Raw genomic sequence first — 22576 nt, 5'->3', positions numbered from 1 at the left:
AAATAATTACTAGAAAGAAAGCTAGAGATCTATTGGGAGAAATGCCCAACAGATGGGAGAAATCACTAGACCTGCATGTTTATCAACTATTTGTGGACAGGAACACAAAAATGACAAGTAAATTTGAAGAAAATTTTAAAAACCCCAACTGTTGAGAAAAAAACAGCAAGTGATCAGTTCTGGGTGATTTCCATTACCCATGCTGAACATAGAACTCAGGGTCTTATGCATACTTCCACCTCTGAGCTACAACCCCAGCCTATTTAGGGGCAATTTTCAATTTATATCATTTTCTATAAATTGCTTGACATTTTTTGAAAAGTATTTCTACAACAAATCTCATGGGGATAGGTAGTTTACTCAATTCTCAGTGTCATTTTTGGTTAATATAAACTCGTTTAAAAAATCCTTTAAATGGTCCTTTTAGTTCTTACTCTTTTTTTTTTTTTTTTTTTGGTACCAGGGATCGAACTTGGGACCTTCCACTTGTGAGGCAGGCGCTGGAACCATTGAGCTAAATCTCCAGCCCCTAGTTCTTACTCTTTACTGAAGCCTTTTTTACAAAGCAGATTCTTTTTTCTAGAAAATATAGCCTTTAGATTTTATATCACCAAATATTATTTATTTATTTATATTTTTTGGAGACAGTGTCTCACTATGTAGTTCAGGCTGGCCTTAAACTCACTGTGTAGCTCAGGTTGCCCTTGAACTCACAATGATCTTCCTGCCTCAGCCTCCCCAGTGTTGGTATTACAGGCATGTGCCACCATGACTAGCTATTTTATTGTTAATTCCTACCTATTCTCCTATAAATTAAGAATTATAAATTACATATATATTCAGTGATAACCACAAGGATGTTTCCTAAAGTAATCAGACAGCAGTGCAACCAGAGTACCAACATCATGGTTGTCTTACTATATCAGACTTCTGTAAGACATGCTTGAATTTAATAAATACAGATACATATTATATATAAAGGGATTTTTCTTAGGTCTCATAATATATATATTAGATTATATATGATTATTAATAATATAAATAGCTAATAATTTAACCATACAAAATTTCATTAATTTCATAACTTCACTAAAACATTTCCTATATCTAAAATAGTGCGAGACAATTTTCTGACTATTATAAGAACAAAAATCCCAAAATGCCCCAAAACAAAAATTATAAGTCCTATATTTTATAGTTTATAAATTATTTAGTGATATTCAAAAGCTAAGAAAAGTAACTATTTATTGCTCATGGTGTCAGAATACAAAGTGATCAAAGGGGCCGGGGATTTAGCTAAGTGGTTCCACCACCTGCCTTGCAAGCACCAGGTCCCGAGTTAGATCCCCAGTACCAAAAAAGAAAAAGAATACAAAGTGATCTCATACTGAAAAGCAACAGGAAAAAAAATCAAATATTGGAATTCTGAAAGGGGCAAAAAAGAAAAATATTTAGAGGAAAAAGGTAATTCAAACATAATATACTTTATATGTGTATTTCCTTGTGAGGAAGTTCTTTAACACTTCTATTGCATACCTGAACTACCATTCCCCCTAAAAGGCAAAAGAGAAACTAGCCTTGAGAATTAGTTATGAATTTGAACCCATGTGCCTCTACCAATGTAATAAGTTAATTACCTTGAACTTTGCTTTCCTCATCTATAAAATGAACTGTTTGTTTGTTTATTGACAGGATATCACTATGTAGCTCAGGCTGCCCTCAAATTTACAGTGATCCTCCTACTTCAGTCTTCCAAGTGCTAAGTTTACAGGTGTGTGCCACCATGCCTGGTCTTAAATGAATACTTTAGAATCTTATACATGGAATAAAATGCAGGACTAAAAAGAATCACATTTCCTTGATGACAAAGTAGAGTGCTTGGTAACTTTCTAATGACTTGTGAGTACAGTTAACTTTCAGTCTATAATTGCAAGTGATTCCAAAAGCATGTTCCATGGAACTGGATGATCACTCAAAATTGGTTCAATGGCCACGAAACATGAGATGAAACTAGATTATCCTTTATCATGCCAACGTGTACTATCAAGTGGTTGGGTTTAGAGCATGCAACAGACTATGATTAAATGCCTTTTTCTTGAGTGAGATCTTACAGAACCAACGTTAAGAAAACAAAACCTGGAAACTATTGATATAAACAATGCTTGGCAGGGAAAGTTGCACAAGGAAATAAAGCTAATTCAAGATTTTAAACATTTTAGGAATTACCTCTTCTTCTTCCTGTGCTTCTACTGTTGGTCCATTATGTGCCTCCTGGAAAAGGAGTTTCTTCATTTTTCGATACTGCAGATTGTCCAGCTCTCTTACTGCATCCTTTGTCCTTTGAATAAGATCTATCAACACTGTTTCAGGGCGCTCCCGAAGAACAAACATGTGCTGGAGGGGGTAGAAACTTTTCTTTTCAAATAGTGCAAATGTACCCCTTCTCGGACTCTAGAGTTACTATCCTATGACATATAATGCATATAATCTAAAACTATCTAATTCTATTACAATTATGACTTGATATTTAACAAAATTATTTATAAACATCTACTCTGTGCCTAGAAAACCACCCTTGCATGTTTTATAAAACCTTGAACTTAATATTTTTGTTGGCCAACTAAAAATAAAGACTTGAAATTATCAAAGGGCTGAAACACTAAGAATTAAGTCTAATCTGAGCCTGTCAATAAAGGTTTACATATTATAAGAACTGATGATTTCTGAACTATATTTGATTTCAACAGGAATATTTATGGGAAGTGAATTAATCAACCTGAATTTAGATACTATGGACTCCTTTATATGCTATATAAGCAAGACTGCATAAAACATTAAGGATGATTAATAATTTTATCAAATACAGGAAAGCAGAAAGAACAACTCCATTATTAGGATTATTATGGTTACTCTTTATTTTTTTGCTGTACTAGAGATTAAATCCAGGGCGTACCTAGGCAAGTACTCCATCACTGAGCTACATCCCCAACCCAATCTTGCTTAGTTTTTATTTATAATTAGTTGCTTAGTTTATTTATAATTCCTAGATACATTAAAGCTGAAAACTTACTGCTACCATGAATGCCTATTTATTGAAGTTTTTATTTCTGAGACCACAAATAAATTCATTGCATAAAATTCCTTAAGCACTACTGAAATTTCATATTACTCTTCTACATAGTGTGGCTTCAAATAATGTTATCAAATATACATATGATCTTTAAATTTCTTTGCAGCTTTAATTTAGCTAATGTTTACCAGTAAAATAAACTGAACTTCTTTGAAACTGCAAAATATTGGCATAAAAAGTTTAAATTTTGTGAAAAAATCAAAGAGTATTTAGGGTTACAAAGTGACAGAATGAAAATGAAATTCATTACTGGTATTGTTAAAATATTCAACTCCTGGGCCGGAGATTTAGCTCAGTGGTTTTGCTGCCTGCTGCGCAAGCGCAAGGACCCAAGTTCAATCCCCGGTACCAAAAAAAAAAAAAAGAAAAATTCAACTCTCAAAGTAATTTTCTGAGAACAGAGAGCACATACTAATTATATATTTAAATTAAGCAACCAAGTCTACTGAAAATGAAATACAATTTACACAATTTTTACAATATCTTTATTGTCAAGAACAAAGACTTCCAGAAAAGGACATTTTTTATTTTTCAGATAGGGTCTTGCTTTGTTGCACAGCCTCCCAAGCAGCTAGGATTATAGGTTCCTGCCACTATGCCCAGCTGGAACAAAAGTACTATATTCACTTTTTCAGTTTCTCATATATTCATGTATTTTCTCCCATACATACATACACACACACACACACACACACACACACACACACACACGTATGTACCAGGAATTGAACTCAGGGCCTTGCACTTGTCAGCCAGGCGCTGTGCTGCTGAGCTACATCCCCGACTCTCCCATATATTTTTATAATCATATATATTTCTTTCATATTATGTTAAGATTGGGCAGATAAATATATAAGGTATGGCAGGTGAAAAAAATTCGATCCAAGCTGGGTACAGTGGCACACACCTGTAATCTCAGCACTCTGGGAGGCTGAGGCAGGAAGATTAAGTTCGAGCCGAAGTTGAGCAATTTAGTGAGACCCTGTCTCAAAATTTTAAAAAAACTAAAATAAAAAAGAGTTGAGGATTCAGCTCAGTGTGAAGGCCTTGGGATCAATCCCTGATCACACACACACACACACACACACACACACACACACACACACACACACACACACCCAAAGTTAATCTATGTTTAACTTATTTTGAAATAAGACTCTGTTCTACAGGAATTAAAATTTATATGGGCTGAGAGTACAGAGTGGGAGTGGCAGAGCACCTGACTAGTATGTAGAAGGCCCTGTGTTTGATCCTCAGCATCATACACACACACACACAGACACACACACTCACACACTGACTACACTTTATAAGTATAACTCACAAATATTTTCTTGCAGATATAAGTATCTGGGGCACACCAGTGGCACAATCAGTTACCGTGCAGTACTTATATATGAGTACCTAATCATTTGGTACTATTTTGAATATTTAACTATAGATTTTATTTGAACATGAGAAAAGCAGCTAATCTATTTTATTTAAAAACAACAAAAAATTAGCGTCTAAGGAAAGTTTCCAAGGTTGACAGTATGAGTCAGTGACAGACTGCTATGCCTAAGGCCCTGGATTACATTACTTAGCACAGAGGGGGAGTTGAAGGAGAGAGGGTAGAGGAGGAAGGGATGGAGGAGGGGGAGGGAGAAAGAAACAGGAAAAAAGAAGTTAAAGTTTCTGGAGAATATAGTATTTAAAAATCAGCAGATTAGTGTGCTGGGGTGTAGCTTAGTATAGAGTGACTGCTTAGGATGCATGAGGCCCTGGGTTTGATTTCTAGTACTAGAAAAAAAAATTTTTTTTTGGTACAGGGATGAAACTCAGGACCTTGTGCTTGCTGGGCAGGCACTGTGCTGCTGAGCTAAATCCCTGGCCTGGAAAAAAATTATTTTAGTAAAAATTATTACAAAACACATATAACCCTGATTCAGAATCAGAAAATAATAAAACACATTGCATAAAATCACTTATCAAGGCTAAATATAGACAAAGTATTGCAGAACTGACCTTTAAAAGTTCCTCTGATGTTGGACGATCCTGAGGGATTTTCTGGAGGCAAGAATCTACAAAGTTGCGAAAATAATCAGACCTATTGTAAAGGAAAGTATTGAGTGAACATATTGCTATTTCCTTAAACAAAACAAAACACATACATCCATAAATCAAGGCATGTGCTTACTGGAGGGAGAGGAAAAGGAATGGTAAAAAAGGGCAGATTATATACTTTTTTTTTTTGGTACCAGGGATCAAACTCAGGTCCTTGTGCTTGCAAGGCAGGCGGTGAAGATTATATACTTTTATATGAGTTTGTGAAAAATGATCTAAAGCAACAAATGAATATTCACCATTTTCCAAAGACAAGGTATAGTGTGTGCTTATTAGCATTTAAGACGCCCTGAATTTGATCCTAGGAACCAAACACAGTCTTGCTCCCACTTACTGAACTATCACAACTACACTGAAAAAATGCGGAAAATCTATTTACTTCTTTTCCCACTCAAATTCAAGATAACATTCCTTTTGTTTTTCTTTTTTTTTTTTGGTACTGGGGATCGAACTCGGGTCCTTGAGCTTGCAAGGCAGGCAGCTTGTTTTTTTCTTTTCTTTAAGCCAGCCTCTTTCTTATTTCCCCTTGGATAATTTTCTATATAGTATATCATCAGAACATCATTCTTTCTGCTCTGGAGAGAGTTTTTTTTTTTTGGTACTGGGAATCAAACTCAGGACCTTGCACTTGCGAGGCACGTAAGGTGCCGCTGAGCTAAATCTCCAGCCCTGGAGACAGTATTTTTTATAGCTGAATATTTGGTTCCCTGAGCAAATGGATAAGTCTTCCACAAAACCTAGAAACCCAAATAAGATATTTAAAAAAGTTTTAAAAGTCTGTGCATACTATTAAATAGTGCTGTTCATGAGAAGGCATTGCTTGAGGGAATAAACAATAATTACTCCATCAATGTTTGACTCCCATATCCAAATGAGATTTTAAATTCCTTGCAGGCAAGAATTCTTTTATTAATTCCCAAAGACTCAAACCCAATGTAAAGACAGTCTCTGTGTTCAATATATTCATTACTTATATGTACCATCCTATGGTTTGAATGTTTTTTCGTCTCCAAAACACAAAGCTGAAATTTAAATCTCAATGCCACAGTGTTAGGAGGTGGAGCCCAAATGGAAAGTTTTAGATTATGAAGATACTGCCTTCATGAATGAATTAATGCCATCATAAAAAGGGGTGCATAGGTGGGTTCACTCTCTCTTGTTCTCCTGCCATATGAAAACACTTTGCTTTCCTCTAGAGGGTGCAGGTTCAAGGCACCATTTTAAAATCAGAGACTGAGCCCTAACCCAGTGGTGGCCTTGGTCTTGGGCTTCCCAGACTCCAGAACTGTGAGAAATAAATGTCTGTCTTTATATATTTTGCAGTCTCAGATATTCTATTATAGCTACATAAAACAGATGAAGATGTACCATAATACTAAACTCTACCCAAAAGATTCTTTCAATTATTTCTACATAATTAGTAAAGACTTATAAATGTACTCTAATAATGTAAAATGATAACATACCCTTATTTTCTATTCTCTATTTCTGAATTTCAAAACATTTATTAAATATCCCAGATATTTCCCTAGAATATTTCAAATGTTAGGAATGCCTAAGAAATTAATTTTGTGTGATATTTTACCACTGATCAAAATTCCAGTTTTCTAAAACTGCCAATCTTTTCTCCATAAACTTCATTATATGAATGAACTTAATTTTAGCATGGTGGTGCATGCCTATAATCTCAGCACTCTGGGATGCTGAAGTAGAAGGATCACAAGTTTGAGCCCAGTTTGGGCAGCTCAGTGACTTAGCAAGACCCTGTCTCAAACTAAAAAATATTTTTAAAAGGGTTGGGATATGTATCACATACACATACCATCACTACCATCACTACCATCACCACCATCACCATCACCACCACCACCACCACCAACAACAACAACAACACAAAATAATAGAAAGATTAGCACAGCAATGTAAATAATATCTTAACTAGAAGGATCTGCAAGGTTTTTTTTGGTACCAGAGATCGAACTCGGGTCCTTGCACTTGCACAGCAGGTGGCAAAACCACTGAGCTAAATCCCCCGCCTGATCCGAAAGTTTTTAAAACATTATCTGGCAATTTTGATAGTCAAATCCTTTTACCTGGGATTTATATCATATAAATTATACACCATTCTTCAATCAAGTATCACTATACTTACACAATATTAATATTTAAATATGGTATTATCATATGATTTGGGTTATATATGTGCCTAAAGTTTAAAAGATATACATTTTTGTAATAATCAATACTTTTTTGCATCCATGTTGACATTATCTATACTTTTACTCTGAACTGAGTTGTATATATGCTATAAAATGTGGAAACAACAAATGACAAACAGAGGAATATATGAACCTATTTTTTTTTCTTTTGGTACCAGGGATTGAACTCGGGACCTTGCACTTGCAAGGCAGGCACCAGAACCACTGAGCTAAATCCCCAGCCCTATAAACCTATTTTAATATCTCTTCAGGTAATACACTTTCCCTAAATAACAGACTATGAAAAAAAATTTCATTTATACAATGTCACACAGTATGTCTCAGCAATACTCACCATTCATTAGACTGTAGTGTAGGGGATTCATTTTGGGCTATGTGATATAAGGCACTCATTGCATTCATATTAAATAAAGGAGGCTTCCTTTCCGCTGTAAAAAAGGTAATTTCCTATTAAAACATGTGCATGTTATATAGGGGCACTCAAATATTGTCAAGCTTACAAACATGAAATTGTTTCCCTGTTACCTTTTAATTTCTGTAAGCTTTGTAGTGATAGTCACTTCTCATTTTTGATACTGGAAATTTGTTTTTTCTCTTTGGCAAAATTTACCAACTTTTTGATCATCTTTACTGATTTTCTCTTTCATTCAACTGATTTTTTGCTTTAATCTTTGTAATTATCCTCTTTCTTCTGCTCACTTTGGATTTAATTTACTCCTTTTTCTTCTTTCTTTTTTTGAGACAGGGTTTTCCTTTGTAGCCCAGGGTGGCCTTGAACTCTCTGCCTCATTTTCCTGCCTCAGCCTCTCAAGTGCTGAGATTATAGGTATGTACTACCTTGTCTGGCTCTTTTTTCTAGTTTCTTAAGGAGAAAGCTGAAATCATGATCTTGATGATTTTGAAGTACACAGGACTCTTGCATGTTTCCCATTTTAGGTTTGTCTGATATTCTCTATTAGATTTCAGGTATCTTGTACCTCTTTGGCAGAATATTACAGAAGTAATGCTATATTTTGCTAATTATATTTTGTGAGGTGGCACATGATTTCAAGTGGTCACACTATTGATTGTGTTCATTTTGATCACTTCATTAAGACTGCATTTGCCAGGCTTCATGGTAAAATTTCTCTTTTCTCTATTTATACTTAATAAGCATTTTATGAGAAGGCATTTTGAATCTATGTACCCTTTTTCTCACTAACTTTAATTTTTAAGTAATTATATGGATTAATACTTCTATTTTATTTAATAAGTTATAATTTTATCATTTACTATGATATTGAAATTGTCTCATATTTGACCAAGGGGACCCTATTTTAAGTTGGCTTCTGTGTTTTTTGGACATATCTTCATTATTCACTGATTATTTCCTAGCATTCTGGTATAGAATCAACTATTTTCCTATCCCAGACACCAGATCAACTTTCTCCAAGGACCCATGGCACTAGATGTGCTATTACTGGGGTATTACTACTCCCAGGCCCTCTCACTGGACAGAGTTAGAAAACATGTCCATGTACATAATTTGTCTACACAGATGCACATAAAGCATCTATATTTATTGAAAACAAGTTTAATATAATACTTTGAATTCTGATCCAAAACAGTGATTATTCTAGCTTTCTCTTTATTTATAAAGCTCTTCTCTGACAATAAGCAATCTTTTATTATCCTTAATATATTTTATTTAATAAATTTCCTCCCCATCAAGTTCCCATTTTTATCATCACCTTCTCTTCTGAGCAGATGTCCACTTTTTCCTGTTCATTCTGAATGGAATTCCTATTCCATTTCACTATATAATGTGAATCCCTTCTTTACCTATTCAGTTTGACACTCCACTCAAACCAGGTCGCATCTCTACAGCCAAGGCATACACACCTCAAGAGAGGAACTCTCTTCATTTTTATTAGATATTACCACTGTGTTAGGATGCCCCTATATATATAGTCTGTCTCTTTATAGACTTTGACTTTATATAATGGGATGTTCCTCCTGGGTAGTCAATTCCTCACCCTCCTCAGGCTCTGGTAACTCATGGTGAACCACTTCTATGTGTCACCCTACTAGATCTCAGTCTCCACATTTGACAGCCACCTGCATAGAAATACTCTTCCGTTTCTGACTCCACACACCAAGCTATGGAATTCTTTACTATATTTATTTGATTCTGTTATCCACACTGGGTTATCACAGCTCATCATTTGGCATGGATACTATGATAGTTATCTTGATTGTTAACTTGATTGGAATGAGAAATACCTAGTAGTAAAGCATATTTCTGGGTGTGTCTATGAAGGTATTTTCAGAAAGACTGGCAGGTGAGACAGCAAATTAAGGGGACACCTGTCCTGAATGTAGAAAGCACTATCCAATAGGTTGGGGCCCAGATGAAACTAAAGTGAAAGCAGAAGGCCTGACAGTACATGCCTGCTTTTGTGTTCTTTCTCCTTCCTGGCCACCATGAAGTAAGCAGCTTAGCTCTACCACCTATTTCCACTATGATGTACTACTACAGGCCCAGAAACAATGACCCCAGCCAATCAGGTACTGAAATCTCTCCAACTGTGAGCCAAAATAAACCTTTCCTCCTTTTTGTTTTGTCTTAATGACAGAAAACTGACTAATGCAGATACCTATCTACTCTGTCCCACCCAGTAGCTTTAAGATTGAATAATGTGAGGGAAGGGGAAAGGATTACTGAAGAAATTCTGAATGAATAAATAAATTATCTGTTTCTAAGGTAACTATTATGGTCTTTAATTTGGCAGATTCAAGAGAAATCTTCTATCTCAAAATCTTATAAGCTACTACTAAACTTAGATTTGATTTAAACCCAATTTATTTTATAAAAAGGTACAGAGGTCCTATTCCTTATTATCTTGTGTACGTGTTTCTAAAACATCTCTGTCCTTAAATGGATTGCTTCTATAAAATATCACCCAAGCTAAAGAGGAAATGAGATGAAACTGAGATGGAAAAACCACAATATTCAAAAAGTAAATCTCACAAACACAACAGCCAGTAAAAACATGAGAGAAAGAATTCATATTATGTTTAATTATACAGTAGAATAATCATAAAAGGCAAGATAAATGGGTTCAAATTTTAATACTTTTCCATACCTCTCATAGGAACAGTGAGTTTTTATTTGCTGGGGACAAGTTGACAATAAACTCAGTAACAGTTGGTCTACTACCCACATTACTACTAATTTATAACGGTCCACTGTTTTTAGCATATTTCCACTTAGAAGTAACAAAACAAAATATATGCATACAATCAAAACTGCTAAGGAAGTTGAGTCCAATCTCTTTTCCCAACTGCAAGCATCACTGTATTGATTTTGTGTGTTTTTTTTTTTTTTTTTGGTACTGGGGGTCAAATTTAGGAGCTTGTACTTGCAAGGCAGGCGGTGGAACCAGAGCTACATCCCCGGCCGCTGTATTGATTTTTATACCTACCATCATAGTCCTCCTTGAATAAAGTCTGCCTTACCATCTTAAAAGAAAAAATCAAACTGTTACAAAATGATATACAGCCTGATCGCTTCTTGCCTTTTGGCTAAGATCAAGTGATATACAGCCTGACATCTAATCTAATTTTCATACCTAACTTGAAGTAACAACTGAATGCTTTAGAGTCCTTTTACAGATGATAAAACTCGTAATGATAGGCAGTTTAGGTGTTTAACAAATACTCATTAATGTTAGACATAGATAGCTCAACCCCAAACCACAGTGGTAAAATTATCTTAGTCATAATTGAGCTGCAAGCAAAATACAATGAAGAACAGTCCTTACCAAGTTCAATACATGTTATTCCAAGAGACCATACATCAACTTTGCCATCATACTGTCCTTCATCCATGGCTAAAATTACTTCTGGGGCCATCCTAAAACATAAAATGTTCATTTCAATTAAAGTTTTAAAAGAATATGCTATTCACTATTCTTTGAGAATGTAAAGACCATCTATATGGAGGACATGGGTTTGAATTTTAGCCGACATGTGTGGACATAATTTTTATAATCAGAAACAATTACATTAGAGGCTGTGGGCTGGGGATTTAGCTCAGTGGTTCTGCTGCCTGCCTTCCAAGTGGAAGGTCCCGAGTTCAATCCCCAGCACCAAGAAAAAAAAAATTAGAGGTTGCGAGGTAAATATTTAGCAATGCATATAAAGTGTTAGGTTCGTTCTCCATATTGTCATTACCATGTAACAGCATCCCAAAAGAAGGAGAATTCCAGAGCAAGGTTGTATTCTGCATCGATGCAAATCTGCAGATTCCAAAATTACATATCCTTTAGGCCAGTGGTTCATAAACACTGGTCTCAAGATTTGATTACAAAAGTCTAATTTTTGTTTGAAAGATTAAATTTTACCATTGGAAACAAAAGTTGTCAGTTATTCTTGAATTGACAACCTCCCTTCAGTTACCTGAGAAATTCTGCCATAACTAAGATCAAATAATCATAGTTTATAGATGTCTCTCAAAAAAATGATATTAAATGATAAGAGTGGCTAGGGCAACTCACAACTCAATCACACATCTACCAACCTTATGGGCATATTAGTTATAAACTCAAACCCCAATTCATATCTACAACTAGAATGTAATACTCTCAATGGTACTTTACACTTCATCTGTATTTGGTGTTAAGCATAGATGAACACCTATGAAAGAGCTGTAACTGCTTCAATAAGATTAATAGCCATGCCAAATAGGTGTGTATAAAGATGTATATAGTCAATTCTTGTGTTCCAAAGACAATGTACAAAAATAACATGTTAATAAGGAAAACCTTCAATTGTCCATAACTGGATGTTTCACAAGTTCCCTTCCTTCCTCCTCTCCTCTCCCTCTCTTCTCCTTCCCTTCTTTCTTTTATGCTCTTTTCTCCTTTTGAGATAGGGTCTCACTATGTAGTTCAGCCTAGCCTTGAATTCACTATATTTGACCATGAACTCGTGATCCTCCTGCCTCAGCCTCCTGAAGTGCTGGGATTACAGGCATGCACCACCAAGCCTGGCTTCACAAGTTTTCTTTAAAGTGATGAATTAAGTTTAAGAAGTTACTAACTTAAGCAAAAGTTAAAGAAGTAACTTGTATTTTTAAATGAAAGACTTTCTGGGGCATTTTAAATATCTAATATCCATCAAAAATTTCTAAAGAGGGAAATCATTAAGTATTATTGGATCAGAGAATTCATTTTTTTAGAGGGAAATGAGACGAGATATATAACACACATATATATACACACATACATACTAGGGTCTACAAAAGAAATTTTTGGTCATTTACAATAGATTTTCAATTTTTCAATTCATTTACCTCCTAGAATTTAGTTATCTCAATTTATTAAAAACACTGCCAGGGCAGGGGATTTAGCTCAGGGGCACTGCACCTGCCTCGCAAGCGCAAGGTCCTGAGTTCAATCCCCAATACAAAACAAAAACAAAAACAAAAAAACCCCACACAGCCATATAACCTAATTAGTAAATCTACTCTTCAGGTCATATAAATCAGACAAATCAGAATGACTTAGGTCAGAAAAAGGTCGACTTCATTTTTCAACGCAATTAAACATATTCATGTGTCCCCACAACAATCATCTCTGGACAGAATTCTATACTAAGGTGAATACAAAAAAGGGAGAAGGGAGTTTTGGGGAGGAAAAAAAAAAGACAAGTAAAAAGGAAGTGAAGGAAGATAACTAGAAAGGCACAGGACCTTGCTCTCTATGTGTGCCATGGCCTTTCAATATTTCTCACAATGCAAGACATTCTCAAAATACGTCTCTGGTATACTTCTGAGGCTTTTACATCCCACAGCAATGCACTATTGTAAATATTTGGGATAGGGAGGAAAGCTGTCTTTTATAAGGGAGATTTGAAAGGCAGATAGAAAAGAAGATGCAGTGGACCTAAAGCACCACTCTCAATGCATATAAAGAAGATACATATGGGAGTTAAAGATCTGAAAAGTAATTTCCTTTAAACTTCTGCTGACAGATACATACTGAATTATTTACAGATGAAATTAGATAATGTCTAAGATTTCCTTCAAAATGACCAGCATGGGAAGAAATGAGAGTCCATAAGGCAAGACAGGTTATGTGACAGATAATGTTGTTGGGCTGGGTAACTGGGATGTATGAACTCATCAGACTTACGTTAACTTTTATGTATATTTGAAATTCTCTATACTAAAAAGTTAGAACAAAAAACTGAAAAAAACTCCAAATCAGTTACCAGTCTTTAAGTATTCTTAGTCTGAAGATCAGTGATACGAAGTAAACTTAAATTTAAAGAAAACATACAAATTACCATTTAGCATGTCTATCTCCCCTTGACTTTTTTCATGGCCAAAATATATGATGTAAAAAGTAATACAAGGGCCGGGGATTTAGCTCAGTGGTTCCGCCGCCTGCCTTGCAAGCGCAAGGACCCAAGTTCAATCCCCGGAACAAAAAAAAAAGACTATCACCTCAATGTGCATCCATTTAGCTATAAATGTCTCTAGCTTCTCATTCTTTGGGCCGGGGATTTAGCTCAGTGGTTCTGCTGCCAGCTTCGCAAGTGCAAGGACCCGAGTTCAATCCCAGGTACCAAAAAAAAAAAAAAAAAAAAAAAGTAATACAAAAGCACATGTGGCAGGAACAAAATGAAATAGAAATGAAAGGATGAAAAGAAAAAGATAAAAAGGAGATGCAAAGACAGTACTCCAAATCTATATTTAAAATGAATTACTTAAAACAAAAATATCCAGAGGTATCATATTTTCAGAAAAAAGGAAAGACATCTGAAAAAAGTGTAACAACACATTCCCTTTTTCAATTATGAGGATCAATACTAGATAAGACTATCCTTACCAATATGGTGTTCCCACAAAAGAATTGGCAGGGGATGCCATGGAAGCAGATCCAAAGTCAGCAAGTTTCACCTGGCCTGGTTCTGTCAGAAGGATATTTCCTGCTTTGATATCTCTGGGTTTAAGGAACACAGAAAATTATTTTTCCTTCATTAGATTGTATTAAAAATCAAATAAAAATTTAAAGATATGGAGAAATATAAAAATAGAGAATTCAAATAAATATATAGTAACAATTTTCTAAAAGAGAAAAATAGTTTAAAAAGACAGAAAAATCAGGTAACTACAGAAGCATATAGTCTATATTTAAGTTTACTGGTATAAACTATGGTTTTCAAAATAGAATTTATGTACAGTGGTCCCTCAGGTTATGACCGGCCTTACATACACACAACTTGGGTTAATTAGGTTAATGAGAGTCATCTGCCTCTTGTTATCTATAGCGTATACCCCGGTGAACATTCAGATCTCAGCTGTATTGACTTGGTTACAGTCAAACCTCAGCAACCGATTAAATTCGTAAGTCAAGGGTCCTCTGTAACTGACTCATAATCCCTTTATGCATGATGTGTAAGATTTGAGTACCTGAGTTAATACTAAGGGAAAAAGAAAAAACTAAACTTAGTTTTTGAAAAAAAGGATTATTTACACCATTTTCAAATTTTAGCATAGTTCTCCTAAATACGAAAACTGAAATAAATATATGGAGAATGATCCCAAATTTATTTTCAAACTCACTTTTTTGAAACAGTAACCAACCAAACCAAGAAAGTAACAGATTCTTATATAATGAGACTGTATGTCCAATGAGCACTATACCATACTCTTGACTTTTCAAATTTAAAAAAGAAAAACTAAGGCCAGGGATTTAGCTCAGTGGTTCCACTGCCTGCCTCACAAGCACAAGGTCCCAAGTTAGATCCCTGGTACCAAAAAAAAAAAAAAGAAAGAAAAACTAAATTTCCAAGCATTTGTTAATTCTTATCAAAGTATTTTAGTGCATATAAAATTAAGTGAATTCATTTTTCTTCCATTTGTTTTTAAAAAATGGAGAGTGTAGTGTTTTTATTGGGGTTTTTTGTTGTTGTTGTTTTTATTTTTTTATTTTATTTTTTGGTACCGAGGATCGAACTCGGGTCCTTGCGCATTCGGGGCAGGCGGTAGAACCACTGAGCTAAATCCCCGGCCCTGTTGTTGTTGTTTTTAAAGGGATGCTAGGGAATGAAACTTGGGCCTTGTACACAGAGAGGTACTTTGCAGATGAGAATATGCTAGGTTCTAATTCCAATTCTACTACTCATTCATTTGCTAGCATTAGATTTATCTTGGATTTTACTAAATTCATCTAAAAAATGATAACATTAATTCACAACAATCCTATGAGACAGTTTAATATATATTGCCTAGTTCACATATGTAATTTTAAAATGCTAGTTTCTTTCCTTTTTTCCAGCACTGGGGATCAAACTCAGGACACTTTGCACTTGCGAGGCAGGCGTTCTGCCATTGAGCTAAATCCCCAGCTCCTGGTAGGTTCTTCCTAAAACAGCTAAAACCAACAAAAAGAAAAATAAAGTAATATTTTAACCTCATGGTTAGTACCCATTACCAAGGACTGCACAAGGATTAACACTCAAAAGCAGTCTTTGTTCGCATCACAGAATCAAAGGAGGAAATCTGCAGTAGTCACCAGGAAAAGAAAGGATTGTTAAATTCTATCTTTAATCTATTTGCTTTTGTAACCTTCAGGAAACTACAGTCACAAATTGAGGCATCAATTTCTTCACCTATAAAACGAAAAAGACAGACTGCATAATGCCTAACATCCTTTCCAGTCCAAAAATTAAATGATTCTATAATTAAATTTCTACCACAAACCACAAAGTGTATATTCTTTAGAAATCCCAGTGGTACAGGTAGGTAAAGATAAAAATTATCCTAAATACAGAGATTAAGTGTATTACTACATTCTTTTAAAAATATGGACAATAGGGCCAGGGATTTAGCTCAGTGGTTTCGCCACCTGCTGCACAAGCGCAAGGACCTGAGTTCAATCTCCAGTACCAAAAAAAACTCAGGACAATAAAAAAATGAATTTATACAATTCTGTTTGGATAAAAACAACAAAAATTTCAAGGTTACTAAACTTCAGGGCTGATAAATACAACGTGCCATTTCCTTGTCAATGTAATTTTCAAAGTACTTACCTATGGATCATTGTATGAGAATGTAAGTAGGCTAATCCCTGGAGAGCACCATGTGTTATTGCTGCTATTTCCACTTCTTGTAATGGCTTTTTGTGAACTTAAAATAAGAATTTATTTAAAGATAGTTATTACCTAGAACATTTTGTTTAAAAAATAAATATACATATCTGATGTATGAGTAGTTTTTAAAAAGACATTTAGCAAGAAGAGATTTATCTCCCTAGATGATAAAACAAGGCTACTGAACTTCATAACTAGTACACAATTGTGCTGACTGTTAAATGTAATCCTCAGCCAATTTCCCTCTTAGCTAACCTTTTTTTTTCTTTTTTCTTTTCTTCTTTGTGGAAACAGGTTCTCACTATGCAACCCAGAATGTCCTCAAACTTTACAATCCTCTTATCTGCCTCAGATTCCTGAGTGTTAAGATTACAGGTATGTGCCATTATACTTGCCCTTAGCTAACAATATTGAACAATTAATTGGTGATCATTAAAACAAAACTAGTTATTTCATTATTCACACTTATCTTTGTTTTGAACAGAAGGAGCAAATCAAGATGTATGACAAAGAATCCAAAAAAACACTGGAAAAGTTAGTGAAGGAAAACTTGCCTATTTTATACATGCATGTCAGAGTTATAAGAATAGCACATATTGTACTGTACTGAGACTCTGGAAAAGGCTATGGACCTTATTTTCCTAGAAAGTTTTCGTTTCTTTAATGTTAACATTGTTTAAATAATCTCTAATTGAATGATCATTTTATTGTGTTAATACTCTCTTTTTAAAAAAATAACCAAAGGAAACCTACCTTCTAGTAAATCTGAAGCAGATCCCAAACAATATTCCATTACAAGCTATGGAAGAAAAATTATGGAAGCATTAAAATATAAACATTTATTCTACCTGAGATAAAAATTTACCCAGGAAGTTAGTAAGAGTCTGAAGTAAAACAAACTCCAGTCGTCATTTGCCTCAAAAAATAGTTACACATTTAGTAATTAGTTAAGTGTATGTATCAAATAAGCCAAAGACACATTTATCTTTTAATGTCAACATGTAACTTCTATAAGCTATGGATTTCATTACATACACACACACACACACACACACACACACACACACAATTGTAACTATAAAACTTCAAAGTTGTTAGGAGGTAGAAAACTAAACTCTGTAACTATATGAACAAGGCTTAAAGGTAACAATTTAAATGGCTGCTTCTCTCTCTCTCTCTCCTTTTTTTTTCTTTTAGGTTCTCATTATGTTGCTCAGACTGGCTTTGAACTCCTGGGCCCAAGTGATCCTCCTGCCTTAGCCTCTCAAATAGCTGGGACTACAGGTATGTACCATCACTCCTGGCTCTAATTGTTTCCTATTAAGTAAATACAGCACCACCTCTGTGCCAGATGTTTTATATATATATATATATATATATATATATATATATATATATATATATTAACCATTTTAATCCTCACAAAAACCTTAAAAGTTATGCCTTACTATCCTTGTTTTATACATATGGACTTTTTTTTTTTTTGGTACCAGGGATCAAACTTGGGACCTTGCACTTGCAAGACAGGTGCCGGAACCATTGAGTTAAATCCCCGGCTGGCCCCTATTCTTGTTTTATACAGGGAGAAAATTAAGAGACACAGAGTTAACCTGCCCAGTGTCACTGCTTTTTCTTTAACCATACCCTCAATTTTAGGAGCCATCATCACCAAAATCAAATTAAATAAAAATCCCTCAGATATTACAAATCTAACTATATTAAAATATATATTAAAATCCAACTATATTAAAATGATAATTAGCTGTGCTTCATTATTCCAAATAAGAAATAATTTGTTTAAAGGAAATTTAATCTTTCTCTTAAAAAATAGTTACTGGCCAGGCATTTAACTCAGTGGTTCCGCTGCCTGCCTGGCAAGCGCAAGGTCCCAAGTTCGATCCCCGGTACCAAAAAATAATAATAATACAGTAGCTATGCATATATGATACCACTGTAAAATTACTATCACACGGCCTCAATGTTAACAACATAATAAAGTTAATCCCTAGTTCTTGTAAGAAAGTATTTCTATTTTCTACCCTTAGTATTACTGAGCCAAGGAATCACGATCAGTTCAAACTACTGAGATACTTCTGGTTGAATGACTTAAAATTCATTTATGTTACAAAGATATGTTAACTTTCATTCTCAAGCGATAGAATTGCTTTTACAATGTTTGGATGGTACCAATGACAGTACCAGGACATTTTACCATTTATATGAAGGTCAGCAGAATTCTGGAGAAATCTACAGTAGACTTGCAAAAGTTCTAGTACCTCTTTTTGCCTATGAGGTCTAGGATGCTAGAAGAGAAATGCTGCACTTCCTCTCTCAGGATGAACTAGCATTTCAGGTGTTTTCACATGCCTTTAAACAAGTAGTTTGAGACATTTTGAATTAATTCATTCTAAAGCAAAACCAACTAAAATTGCAACAAGGAGGGAACAGATACCAACCCATGCTGTGTGTTCACGTAAATAGCAGCCTTTGTATTCTATACTGTTGGGATGTTTTATTCTTTGTAGAAACCTGACTTCCTTAATAATATCCTGCCATTTCTGTGGGGAGAGAAAAAGGAATAAGGGAAAGAATTATGAACAGCTGGTTTCCTTAGAAAGTTATAGAAGAAAGCAATTACTGCATCGGGTCAACGAGAATATACAACTTTGCTGACTTAAAATTTTTAGATGAAACATCAAAATAAAAAAATTTTGAAAAGTGATTCATGACTCAATTATATAACCTATAAAATTATTTCATTCAAGGTAGGACAAATTTTAGTGAGATAAAATTTATGATCAATGAATCTTATTAAAATTTTATAGTCATACATCAAACATGTTGATGATAAAATACCATGTTTAGTGACATTTCTTCAAAAGTCTAACCTTTCTGGTTTTATTAACAGCGTTATAGCCCTAATTTGCTTGCCATAAAGTTCACTGTATTATATTTTTGGCTTATTTCATCTATCAAATATTAGGGTTAGTTTGTCTTTTATTTTTAATTCAAATGAAGTAATTCCTCTGAAATTTCTAAATGCAAACTCTAAACTGCTAGTGGAATAGATATTGTACAAGGAAAATTCACAGAAGAAGCAGTATGGAAAGCTTTTCTATGTATTTTGCAAGAGTCTTCCTCATTAACAGTGACCAGGAAACATAGATATTTATATTTAGCCTTAAGCTACTCCACAACAACCTTAAGCATTTAGGCAATATTCCTTTTTTTTTCCCAGTAATGGGTATTGGAACCTGGGATGCTCTATCACCCACTTACATCCTCAGTCATTTTTTTTAGGGCTCAAACGTGTACTCCTCCTGCTTTAGAGATAATGGAAAAATACATAAAATTATTTAGTGTAAGAATAAAATCAAGGGCTGGGGATTTAGCTCAGTGGTTCCGGCGCCTGCCTCGCAAGCGTAAGGTCCCGAGTTCGATCTTCGGTACCATAAATAAATAAATAAATAAAATAAAACCAAGACTCTTTTGAGTCCTTCCTTCCAAGATGACGAAAAAAAGAAGGAACAACAGTTATGCCAAAAAGGGCTGTGGCCATTTGCAGCCTATTTGCTGCACAAACTGCGCCCAGTGCATGCCCAAGGATAAGGCCATTAAGAAGTTCATCATTTGAAACATAGTAGAGGCAGCCTGCTATCAAGGACATTTCTGAAGCGAGTGTCTTCCGACTCTCATGTGCTTCCCAAGCTCTATGTGAAGCTGCATTACTGTGTGAGTTGTGCCATTCACAGCAAGGTGGTCAGGAATCAATCTTGTGAAGACCCAAAGGACCTAACATCTCCACCCCAATTTAGACCTGCTGGTGCTGCCCCACGACCCCCACCAAAGCCCATGTAAGGATGGACTGAAGAAAATTTAATGGACCGAAGAATAACCATTTCCAGGCAAAGAGGGAACAAAATAATAAAATGGATGTTATAGTTTTTTTAAAAAAAAGAATAAAACCAAGTATGGTGGCATATGCCTGTAGTCACTGAGCACTGCTGGGAAGCTAAGGCAGGAGGATCACAAGTTTGAACCCAGCTTGGGCAACTTAGTGACTCAATGAGACTCTCTCAAAAAATAATTCTAAAAAAGGCTGGGGATATACTTCAGTTGGAAGGCCCCAGGTGCAATCCCCAATACTGGGGACACGGGGGATGTGCAACTATGTAACTCTAAAAATAGAGGTCCTTGGGTCCATAACCAGAAATATTTTGTTTTGCTTAAATTCTTTTATTGTACATTTTAGGTATACAGTACATTTACATTTATCATTGGGTACTTGTACCTATACATGATGTATGTTGGTTCTTATTTTTTCCCCATTCCCCGTCCTCCCTTCACCCCCTCCCATCCATACTCTCTATTTACAAAGACTTTGCTTCCATTTTTTTCCTTTTCTTTTTTCTTTTTTGCTTAAATTTTTTTATTGGTACATTTTAGGTATACAATATGTTTACATTTATCATTGGGTGCTTGCTTGTACCTGTACATGATGTATCTTGGTTCTTATTTTTTCCCCATTCCCTGTGCGCCCTTCCCTATTTACATAGATTTCATTTCCATTTTTTTTCTTTTCTCATAATTTTTCCTTTCTCTTCTTTCTTTTCCCCTTCCCCTCCCACTTTCCCTACCCCTCTGGACCTTTTCTTCCTATTTCAAATTATCAATTATTCGTTTTAATCCTTTTTTACACTTTCAGTTTCTCACACCAGAGAAACTATTTGGTATTTACACATGTGTGTCCTATTTATTTCACTTAAGAGTATCGCCTCAATATGCATCCATTTAGCTATAAATGTCTCTAGTTTCTTGTTCTTTATGGCTGAGTAGTACTCCATTTTATATATATATGAAAAAACAAAAACCAGGGGCCGGGGATTTAGCTCAGTGGTTTCGCCTGCTGGGCAAGCGCAAGGACCCAAGTTTGATACCCGGTACCAAAAAATAACCCCAAAAAACAAAAAAAACCACATCTTTATCCAGTTTCCAGTTGACGGGCACTTGGGCTGTTTCCAAGCTTTAGCTATTACAAACTGTGCCGCTATAAACATGGGTGCACATATATCATCGCCATGGTATGATTCTTTTAATTCTTTTGGGAAAGATACCCACCAGGGGAATAGCTGGGTCAAATGGGACCTCTAGTCCTAGTTCTTTGAGGTATCTCCATACTGATTTCCACAGTGGTTGCACCAGTCTGCACTCCCACCAACAATGGAGAAGGGTTCCTTTTTCCCCACAGCCCCGCCAATATTTGTTATTGGTTGATTTCTTGATAGCAGCCATTCTTTCTGGGGTGAGGTGGAATCTCAGCATTGTTTTCATCTGCATCTCTCGAATGACCAGTGATGGTGAACATTTTTTCATATGTTTATTTGGTGCTTCTACTTCTTTGTCTGAGAAATGTCTGTTCATTTCAGATGCCCATTTTGAACTGGGTCTTCGAATTTGGGGCGTCTGATTTTTTTCAGTTCTTTATATATTCTAGATAGTAGTTCTTTGTCTGAGGTACAGCTGCTAAAAATTTTTTCCCACATTGTAGGCTGTCTCTTAGCTCTGTTGGTGGTTTCTCTTGCAGTGCAGAAGATTTTTAATGAGATCCTAGTTGTTGATTCTTTGTGCTAGTTCCCGTGCTACTGAAGTTTTGTTCATAAAGTCCTTTCCTATGCCAATGTCTTTAACAGTTCTAACTAACTTATCTTCCAGCAACTTTAGTGTTTCTGTCTTGATATTAAGATCATTAATCCACTTCGATCTTAATTTAGTGCATGGTGAGAGGTATGGGTCTAGTTTTAATCTTTGGCAGGTTGAAATCCAGTTTTTCCAACATCATCTATTAAATAGGCTATCTTTCCTCCAATAAGGGTGGCTGGCTCCTTTGTCAAAGATGAGGTGGCTGAGTATGTCTGGAGTTGTTTCTGCATCTTCTAATCTATTTAACTGATCCTCGGGTCTGTTTTCTTGCCAGTATCATTAC

The 22576-nt window shown here is 35.2% G+C and overlaps 1 protein-coding gene and 1 pseudogene across 1 annotated transcript in view; one reads left to right on the top strand and one right to left on the bottom strand.

Moving 5' to 3' along the window:
• The window catches only part of Taok1 (TAO kinase 1), a 121540-nt gene that overhangs the window by 32108 nt on the left and 66856 nt on the right, over positions 1 to 22576 (bottom strand). Inside the window, exons 4-11 of the mRNA XM_087191948.1 lie at positions 19050 to 19151; positions 17347 to 17392; positions 16534 to 16630; positions 14328 to 14441; positions 11256 to 11347; positions 7787 to 7880; positions 5135 to 5216; positions 2227 to 2394 (exon numbers count right to left, since the gene is read on the bottom strand). Of these exons, the coding sequence (XP_087048074.1) occupies positions 2227 to 2394; positions 5135 to 5216; positions 7787 to 7880; positions 11256 to 11347; positions 14328 to 14441; positions 16534 to 16630; positions 17347 to 17392; positions 19050 to 19151 (795 nt within the window). The remainder of the gene's footprint in view (positions 1 to 2226; positions 2395 to 5134; positions 5217 to 7786; positions 7881 to 11255; positions 11348 to 14327; positions 14442 to 16533; positions 16631 to 17346; positions 17393 to 19049; positions 19152 to 22576) is intronic.
• On the top strand, positions 20102 to 20581 carry LOC101698409 (small ribosomal subunit protein eS26 pseudogene; annotated as a pseudogene).

Source organism: Heterocephalus glaber, unplaced genomic scaffold, assembly GCF_053883595.1.
Source record: "Heterocephalus glaber isolate CG9 unplaced genomic scaffold, H.glaber_assembly_v1.0 deba00001564, whole genome shotgun sequence".
Taxonomy (NCBI): domain Eukaryota; kingdom Metazoa; phylum Chordata; class Mammalia; order Rodentia; family Bathyergidae; genus Heterocephalus; species Heterocephalus glaber.
Note: the sequence above shows the minus strand (reverse complement) of the source record. Positions and strands in the feature narration are given on the sequence as shown.